Raw genomic sequence first — 10,342 nt, forward strand, 5'->3', positions numbered from 1 at the left:
GCAATCTTTCTTTGGGAGAGAAAAGAATGTTAAAGAGCAAAATTAGTATCTTACATGCAGATTTTGAAATGTAAAAAGGAGGAACATTTGCTCTGAATTTTAAAAACTTTGGTAAACCCTCTGTTTTCAGGTAACTGCAGGACCTCCTTCCCTTTATTTCACATTAAAGAACATTAGGACAAGGGGAATCTGGGTTATAGTGACTAGCACAGTTCCTCCCCTGAGATCTCCTAAATGTGAAAAAACCAAGAAAAGTGGACCCTTGACTTTTACCATCAACTAGCAGTCCCTTTCCCTTCCTCCCCACTTAGGAAGAACAACTGATACATTTATTATAATAATTAGGAAGGAGTAGAATTGGGGACAGGAATAGTGATAGGCCAGTGTATACTGTCTATCACACTGTAGCAGGTCCATTAAGTGGTAAAGGGAATGGCAGTATTTCATCCCTCAGCACTAGCACCCGGTTCTAGTTTTGTTAAGGGGCACACAGGGTCACTCAGCTAAAAAAATAGTATAGTCCAAGTATGGTCTTCGGAAAATCACTATCTCTCAGGCTATCTCACTGGGTTGTTCTGAGGTCAAACCCCCACTCAATGAAGGAAGGGTGAGATACAAATTATAACAAATGTAAAGGAAGGTTCCTACTAGTAGAGTTTCACTGAAGTGACAAGGTAGATCTCAGGTCTCCAACGTGGAGCTCATGGACATCTCTTTCAGCACCCATTAGGCTCCCTGTCATTCCCTATTTTAACTTTATTTCAAAGATTAAAAAAAAAAACAACTAGGATGTTACCATGCTGCAAAGCAAAGTGCTGCCCTCTAGCACCATCTTTTTAGGTTCAACAGAGTGGTTTATGTTTTGGAGTTCAGTCCCCCCCCCCCCGCCGCCTTGTACTTAGGTTCTTGGGCAAGTTACTTTTCTTTTAATCTCACCACTTTGCCATCTGGGAAATCAGTGTTTTCTTACTGGTCATGCCCACTGTGACAGCCATATTATGAATGAGCAAGCCGCCCCCACCCCCCATGGCAGCCATTTCATGATAGTGCACGCAACACTCACTCAAAATTTAAAATGTGCTCACTTACCCAGAGAGGTAGGGAAACCCTGAGGTAGAACCCTCCCACTCCCTCCCTTCCATCTCTTTCTAGACAACTTATCAAAATGGGTGTCTCAGTTCTAGACGAAGAGTCCATCCACTATTCTTCCAGAAACTTTAAAGACCAATGACGAATTAGGACTACTTCTGATTATCTGTCTCCTCTCCACATTCCCAGTAGTTTTCCGGGGGTGGGGGATTTTAGCCCACATTGCAAGAGTTTATTTATTATATTTATTAAATTTATATCAGACATGCCAAAAATATCACTCAAGACAAGCTAACAATAACAAAATACAGATTTTTTTAAAAAACAGACTCTTTCACTGCTTTATCCCCTCCTATGATTTTATATCAGTTCTAATTAATGTGTTAGTACAAAAGCCAGAATCAGAGTAATCCTTCTATTAGTCTGTTTTATATATGTTAAGTCATTTTTATGTTAGTTCTGTGAGCTATCTTAAGAAGACCTGTAAGACAGCATAAAAATATTGAAATAAATAAACGTAATGAAATTTCACTTCTTAAACATCGTAGGACATGCATTCCAAGAAGTGTATTTTAGCAATATTGAGCATCTGAACTACACTGTATTATGGCCAAAAATCAAGAATATGGTTCTGGTCTATGAAGCTCATGGGCCTAGTATACCGTGTATGATTCATCTTGATATCTGAGATCAAACATAAGCACTATCTGACCACTGTGATCCATGCAGCACATTAGAACAGCAATCAGTAACTCTAAAGGAATTTCTTTTAAGAATTCACCTGATGTTATTTGATCTGAATTAAGATTGTGTGTGTCTGTGTGTGTGTGTGTGTGTGTGTGTGTGTGTCTCAGGCCTAGGGGCCAAATCCAGCCCCCCAGGGTTCCACGGATGGCCACATCCCCTCCCTCCAGCCACCAATCGTTTGGTGGTTTCCCAGCCATACATGGTATTGGGTTGGGGGTAGTCAGGCACTTCAATCTGAGAAAGATAGGAGAGGCTCTCAGAAAATGAGCAACCTCTCCACAAGATAAAGGGAAAGAGATGTATGTAAGAAAGAAGTGCGAAATAACACATTTTGTACCCAACAATGCATGAGCCATTTTGTGCACTGAGGAGAACAAGGTACAAGAAGCCATGTATGCACTCTGTACTAGAAATATTAACCTTCTCTACTAAGATGATCCAAATGGTCTCCAGGGATCATTGGGAGGTTACAGATCGCACACAGATGTGTTGAACTGGGTCTCCACTTTGCATGGAGCAGCTAAAGCAGGCAAAGCAAAAGCACAAGTCACTTGTGCTTCTATGTTCCCTGATTCTCTGAAACATATGACATGGCTATGAGTAGTAACATCAAAAATAACAATGAGTTTTTCAGTATATTTAACCCTAATGAAATATGTAGTACTTTGACAGGCATAGATACTGCAAGCATAACAGAAATTTTCCCTGTCATTTTATAAATGTAAACTGAGAATGGCACTAAAAGCAGAATTCTTCTCCCTTTAGTAGTGATCAGTGAACTTACCCCTTAGCTCAATTTGGAATTTGGCACAACAAAATGAACTATTTTTTTAGAAGGTTGGAAGAACCATTCATTTTTTTGTCAAGCCAAATTCCTAATTCAGAAATTCTGTAACATTTCTAATGATGTATTGCGAGTAAAATGAATTCAGACACCTCCCTTCTCCAGTCCTTCATGAACACCACCACCCGCCCTCATTTTCCCTTCCACAAGCTTACATGGGGGTGGCAGGACAGCAGCAACAACTTTCTGGAGGCCTCTGTCCAATGCCAACTACTCTATTTCCCTGTTGTCCAGAAAACTGAAACAGCAGCATTCCAGACACCAGAGAGCCAAGGAAATGTAGCTCTTCTGGGAACCTGAATCCATATGCAGAGCTCTAGACACAGTTTTCTGGAACAAAACCTCCAAAACAGAATGTGCTGTTGCTCTGCTGCTGTTACTAGGTAGGTTTTGGGGAAGAGGCTAGCGGGATAGGTAGGGAAGGCAGGTTGGTGATGGCAGGGTAAACACCAATACATCAGAGACAGATTGTTGTAAATTTGCATCTGGCTCATACTGAGGTTTGTTCCTTACTTGGCATTCAAACCAGGTGAGTTCATATGTCCAAATCCTCCGTTTCCAAATGTACCCCATTACTTTATTTAAGAAAAGTTTAACTCCGACATAGTACAATAATGCAGTGAATAAAGAACAGCGCTTATGTAAACTTCCTTCTGCTTTTACTTTCCCTCCCATCAGTTGTCCATATCTTGCTCATAATTTTTGTAGTTTTATCTTTAAAAGCAACTAAAATTATTTGATAATATGTGTGTCTTACAGGCCAAAATACTATTTCCTCTTTGCATAATTTGGAAATAAATAAAAATGCTAGACTAGATAGGTTGGTATTCTGTATCTTGCAACTTATACTTCGTAAAGCAAATGCAGAACCTCCGATGGGAAAGGATTTGTTAATAACAGCATGTCTGATATTGCAGGCTAACAGACAGATTATCAGTCCAACTCATGTGTGCTATGATGGGCATGGCAGAGTACAAAGGACAGCTAGAAAAGAACATCTGATGAACACTGAAATATTAAATAGGAATTTCATACGTTTACAATTTATAGAATTACACTAGTGCATTTTAAGTATTGTATGAGTATGAATTAACAATCAAAACATAGATTAGGTCACTGGTTTGACTGGGGGGGTTAGAAATGAGGAGCTTTCATGTCTGTGTGCTAGGGCTGCAAAGTTTAATCAAGTAATTAATTTTAGAATCCTGTTGAGCAACTAAAAAAAGTGCCCTGATTAACTGGCCATCCAATCTAAAATGTATACATGTATACATGATAAACACATGTGTAAGAGGGCTGGCTTTTTTCCTCCTCCCTCCAAAAATGCTGCTCCAAAGATCTGCTGGATGGCATGGGATGGGGTGGTGGGGTGACTGAGGGAGAAGGCAGGAATCTATGAAAATTGGCCAATGGCAACCTGCCCTTTTGCCCTCAGTCCTCCCCACACACACACCGTTCACCCTTGAAGGAAGCTTTTTGAGGGGAAGTCAGCTTCTACCTATCCCATTACAAATGTATTTATCTGGATCCAACCCATTATTTGTTCATACATTTATTTATAAAAACTGCAGATGGCAAACACACCATCTTGAAAGAGACATTCCTCATTTTCTCACATGCAGGAGGAAATGGCTCTAGTAAAATGATGTCTGCTACAACATATGTGTACATTATCTAAAATCAAAAAGTAGCCTGTTTTGTTTCTAATGTTAATTACAGCTAAATTACTCTGTTAGTTTCAATGCAGCCTGATTCCATGGATGTCTATTTAAAATGAAAGTTTCACTGAGTTCAATGAGCCTTTTCCCCAGGAAAGTGTGCATAGACTTACCACCTTAGTCATTACCAACTTATTTTTATTAAATAAAAATTACCAAATATATTACCAAAAAGGGAAATTACCAAATATGATGATTTACAATACAGGGAAATTCTTACATATCAAGCTTCAAATTCTATCTTTCATGAATTTAATAAAGCGAGACCATTAGTCCAAACAAACCTAAAAACACTGGCTGGAATCTCTTACTTGAACATATTTACTGAGCAATATTCTGCATGTCTACTAAGAATTAATTCTCAGTGAGTTCAATGGAACTCCTAGATTAGGGGTCCAGATCAAGCCCCTCTTGTACAAATGGAGCAACTCTGGATCTAACAGATGTAAAGTTGGCTCTACTGTGCCCTTGGAAAACCCCATTTTGTATGCTTTCACTTGTTACCATCAGTGAGAAAATCACTCACAAAGCTTTCCATGGGGAATTCTACCACAGCACAGCTCTCCACCCCACAGCTGGTGGAGCCTCTCTCTGCCCGCACAGGCCAGTAAAGAGGCACCTCATTTAGATCCTAACCTCCCTTGCAGCAATCATCGTACAGGAGCAGGGCAGTAGGATTGAGCTCTTAGTCATTAGTAGATTTAGCTGGATTGGGGTCACTGCACAGGCTGTTTACATAATTTAAACTTACTCTGTAAGTTATTTTTGATACCTCTGAAATTCAAATACCATCACAGATAATTTCTTAAGAACTGACATAAAGTAAATTATAACACCTTCACAGAAATATTTGAATCAACTGCACCTACATTTTTAATGTTTAAATGAGGCTGCAAAATTTGTCAATTAATTGTTTTATCAGTTAAGTGCCTCTGATTAATCAAAAGAACTGTTAGCACAAGCGAACAGCATTTCCAATTGTACAAGGGTGTGTGTGTGTGTATGTGTCTGATTTTTACAAAGTCTCCCTCCCAGCTGCAAATCCAATGGCACATCATATATTATTCTCGATGGTTATTGGCCCTCAGAAGTGACAACTGAGGAAGTACCAGGTCCACTGCACAAACACCAACAGTTCTTTGGGTCCAAGCCAATTATTTATGGACAGATCAGTGTTAGCTGGGGTTACCATTTCTTTACTTAGTGAATAATTAACAGTTAGCAATTCTCAGGCTCTGCCCTTAAGAGTTCTTTATTTAAACCCATCTTTAATCTATGAGTTGAATCCAAAGTCTTTTCTCTGAAAACTGAAGGACATGCCATTCATAGAAGGAGTTCACTCTCCTTCCATGAATGGAAGCTCTTTCTACTGAAGAAAAAGCAACTCTGAACCAAACCCAATAGCTATAACCTTTTTCTGTTTTTTTCTACTCAGTAACTTGTAAAGCAGCTGCATATAATAAATTAGCCACCATCCATGGTTTAACCAATGCAAGAGTCAAACTTAATTGTTAAGTCCAGTTAAAAACGTAAATAAATATTTTTTACACCATGCAGCTTTGAAGACTGTTCTTGTGTGGGGCAAACATTTCAGCCATTTTGAGGCTCCTGAGTGTAGCTATGCTCTGTAGTTGTGCTTTGGCTTTGCCATAGAGAAAAGTAGGTTTCTAAGAGCCATGTGATGTTAAATACATATTTACATTTAACATGCAAGTTTATAAAAATGCAAACAGAAACAGCTGGGGGGATCAGGATCACAGCAGCTGAGGGGGAACAGATTATGATTAGAACTGGAGCTGATAGAGAGAATTTCACCTCTTCCTCCTTTGTTGCTGTCCTAAGGAAAATCCCTGTGCCTGTAAGCTGCTATTTGCACTGGAAGGAAATCTCCCATTGATGTCAGTGGGAGAATTTCCTTCCAATGTAAATATTAGCTTCAGAAGATATATTTTCCTCAGGACTTTAGCAAGGGAAGAATGCATTAAATTCCCCTCGATTGCTCCTGCAATTCCAATAATTGTCAGTGTCCTCACCCACAGCTATTCCTATCTTCATTTTTAAAAACCTGTGGATTAAATGCAAAGACGCGTTTAACATCACATGGAGTTTGGCCCTAAGATGAAGGCCAGATGTGCGCTATTATCTCAGTTCACTAAGAGTTCATCTTTAATCCACTTTAGATTAAAAAAGATTAAAAAGTTACCACCAAAAAGAAGATGGAATTTCACTAAAGTGCAGGTGCAAAATTTTGCAGATGTTTTACCATAATTTTCACTAAATTATTGTTAAAAGTAGTGGTGAGGCAGAAGTTTTCAGATGAGACGTTTGACTTGACACTGAGGGAGCAAGGCAACAAAATGGGCAGTGAAATTGCTCTCCTTTCTTTACCGTTATGCCACTAGTGCTAGTTTCACAGCAGTGCCATGAAGAGCCCTTCTTGATGGCTATTTTTTTTCTTACAGGAAAAAAAATCCCCAGTAATGATTGCCATTTGTCCTCCAGATGTTCCATGGGAATGACACTAAGGTATCATGTTCTAAATTTCCAGATTGCTTCTGGGTGGTAAAAAAACACACATCCAACTGCCAGCTGGTAGCCATCAGGAGCAGCTCTTGTATTGCCACCACATCAGCAAGTCCCTCTTTCAAATCACCAAAAGGTCCCCAATTTGCCATCCATGATCCATTTCATTTGTTAGCAGTGGAATGAGAAAATCATTTTGTCTCTGCTCTAATCAAAAGTGACATGCTACTTATGCTTATAAAACACCAGGTGAGTGACCAAAAGTAAAGTTAAAGCCAGGACATAGGTAAATAGAAAAAATGGTATCAATACTTTAATCTCCACTCAGGATATATATTGTCAATGGCTACAGAAGCATCTGTGAGATGATTCTAAATTTCAAAATCAATTTCAGCTTATCCTAGGCAGTTAGAATTAATTCATATTCACAATTTTCAATCCTTAATTTGTAGTCTTGACATATAAATCTTGCTAATACAATGATAAACCTAATTAAGAATGAACAACATGGGATAAGACCATAACTGTACATCAGGTAAATATGAGCAGTCGTGGCTAGATGAGTAAGAAGCTATGTTAAACTCTGAATTTAGTTAAGAACTTTCTTCTTAAAAAATCTCTTTTTTATTGCTAGTTATCAACTGCTAGTTGTAGACATATTGTAATAGTTAGAATGGACTATTTAAGTTTATATTCTTGTTGTAATTTAAAATCTCTCTTGGATCTATGTAAGATCAGGTCTCATTCATAAAGACCTTATTTTCCATAACCATTTAATTACTGTATTCATTCTATACCTTGTTCTAGTGTAACTGGCGTATCTTGAAATCTTAGTAAAGTGTTGGAAACTTCAAATTATCCTGATTTAGAACTGAGTATAAACTGCTGGATCAGGCCTACTGTTTAATTAAAAAGAAAAGAAAGAATACCCAGCTAGTGTGAAACAGTTAAAAAACAACAACACCCTTCTCTGTTTTAAAAGTTATTAAAACCCAAACTATATTACATTTTCTTGCTCAGGCTAATATCTGACTACAATGCTTTCCTCCGATACACTTTTAATGTTCTCTAGTCACTAACAAATTCAAATACCGTTAGGCAAGGGACAAAGGCAAATGACTGAAAAAGCAAAAGGACTCAACTTCAATTTAACTGTCCTGTAAGGTACATACTAATTAGCTTCAAAGCTATGAAATCCTAGCTAGCATGTTAAGTCTGCTACATGACAGTATAATTTGCCTTCTTAAAGGATTATGCAAATTACAACTCATCATTCCATTACACGACTGAAAAAAGTGACAGCTAATTTATACATAACACACCTTTCAAATCCCTAAGATGTGAAGCACCTGTGCAATATACTTTGCCTAGGTTTTTCTGGGTTTAAGTACTTGTTTACTGCAATATACAGAAGCATACCTAAGAGATTTAATAAAGTCCTAGAGGTTTATTTATTTCCCTTTTAACTTCAAGAGCACAATTCCCAAGTATGAAAACAACATATATCCGTCCCCAATTTCAAAGGTATTTCATTCAAGCAGAAGTATAAGTTTTCAATACATGTTTAACTTCTGAATAGCGGGACAGCACTAATGCACGAGCCAGAAGAAAGACTCACACAGATTTCAACATACTTCTGGTAGGTAGATTCACAGTAGATTCCGTCATATCTGTAGATTTTCCTACATTCTGATTGGTTGGGCAGAGGATGCTGGACAGTTATTCTGTAGAGGTATCAAAAACAGATATACATGACTAGAGATTCTCTACAGTCAACTGTAATGCAGGACAATTAGTATTTTGAAAGGTACTACTGTTATATGTTACATCTATCTCATCTTGTTACATTGACTAAAAATATCTATATATATCTATATAGATATATAGATATATATATGACAGATTCCATTTCTGGAATTCAGCATTGAGAGTAAACTCAAATATCTATATATATCTATATAGATATATAGATATATATATGACAGATTCCATTTCTGGAATTCAGCACTGAGAGTAAACTCAAATTTAATTCTCTATCAGAACAAATTTTTCTTGTCAAAATGGAAAAATGGGACACACAAAAAACCCTTTGAATTCCTTAAACTTTAACAACAGTGTACATATTTAAAAGAAGTATCATATAACACTTAACTAACTTAACATAATCATTTCTCCTTACAATTGGAGAGATAACTCCCAATTGAATCCATGAATATTCACACTAGGGAAGAACAAACCTATCAATTTCAGTTTCTCTCAATTTCTCATTTTTACGATTTTAACCATTTTGCCCCATTTCCGCATCAGTTTGAGATTTTTTTAAAGTCTGCATGAAAATTTGTATGACTTTGTGTACGTATTTCTCCAAATGTACACAGTTTTGCATGGAATTTTGCCTAATATATGCATTTTTGCAAGGAATTTCCCCTAATGTAATGCATTCCAGTATGTTACTGCATTTCTATATGCTGTGCATTTTTTGATTAAAGAACTGCTTTGCGAAATTTGGAGAACTGCAAATATCAAAGTATAACTGCGATTCAAGTCATGTATTGGTTTGGAAAGTGCAAATTAGGTAAATTCGCATTAAAATCTGAAGAGGACCAAACAAATTTGTCCCCCATCCCTAGCTCAGGCTGAATGAGATCTTTAAAGTACAGCTACCTTACAGCCTGTGATCCCCACAATGATATAAACAAAACTTGTCACAGGACTGGGCCTTACTACGTAATTTTAGAGTCTATAATTAACCATTAAATTCCATGTTCCTTTTAGCTGATGTAGAGCCAGCTATGTCTCCACACTCAAAAACGGAGCACAGAGATGGGGAAAAAGGGGAAGACCCAGGAGCAGGGAGGGGAGGAGACTACGGAAACTGATTTACGCAGCTTCCTATGCACTGCGCAGCCTCCTTCCCTCCCCCTCTAGACAACTGAAATCGGCCATCTAGCCAAAAATGCAGGGTGGCCAGGGCACAGAGGAGAAGATTGCCTTACAGCCACCCTGTAATGGATACACAACCACCTCTGACTTTGGAGGCTGCTGACCATCTCAATAAGACTGTGACCTTAAATAACTTCTCAGTGATAGCCCACTGATTATGGAATGAACTCACTAGTGAGGCCCACTTGGCACCAATATTATCTTTTCAGGACCAGGTTAAGACCTTCAGGCATTTGGCAGCATATGATAAGGCATTTGGCAGCATATGATAAGATTTTTCATTTGTTCCTGGGATTTCTTACTATTGACATTGTTAAGATATATGTGTGTGTATTGTCTGTTTATACGTTTGTATGAAAATGGTTTTTATATAATGTACAATATTGTATTTTTAAGGTTTTTAATCTTTGTAAACCGCCCAGAGAGCTTTGGCTATTGAGTGGTATAGAAACATAATAAATGAATGAAATGAAATGAA

At 37.8% G+C, this 10,342-nt stretch overlaps 1 protein-coding gene across 2 annotated transcripts in view; it reads right to left on the bottom strand.

Annotated features, from left to right (window-relative positions):
- Positions 1 to 10,342, bottom strand: part of NPAS3 (neuronal PAS domain protein 3) — a 1,104,842-nt gene that overhangs the window by 948,344 nt on the left and 146,156 nt on the right. Inside the window, exon 2 of one of the 2 annotated variants that reach the window (XM_084827207.1) lies at positions 8,556 to 8,645. The exons of the other annotated variant lie outside the window; for it this stretch is intronic. Within the exon in view, the coding sequence (XP_084683333.1) occupies positions 8,556 to 8,645 (90 nt within the window). The remainder of the gene's footprint in view (positions 1 to 8,555; positions 8,646 to 10,342) is intronic. 2 annotated transcript variants of the gene reach the window in all.

The sequence above is a fragment of the Heloderma suspectum genome, chromosome 1, assembly GCF_057233095.1.
Source record: "Heloderma suspectum isolate Gila_16-S chromosome 1, 16-S_ref, whole genome shotgun sequence".
Classification (NCBI taxonomy): Eukaryota; Metazoa; Chordata; class Lepidosauria; order Squamata; family Helodermatidae; genus Heloderma; species Heloderma suspectum.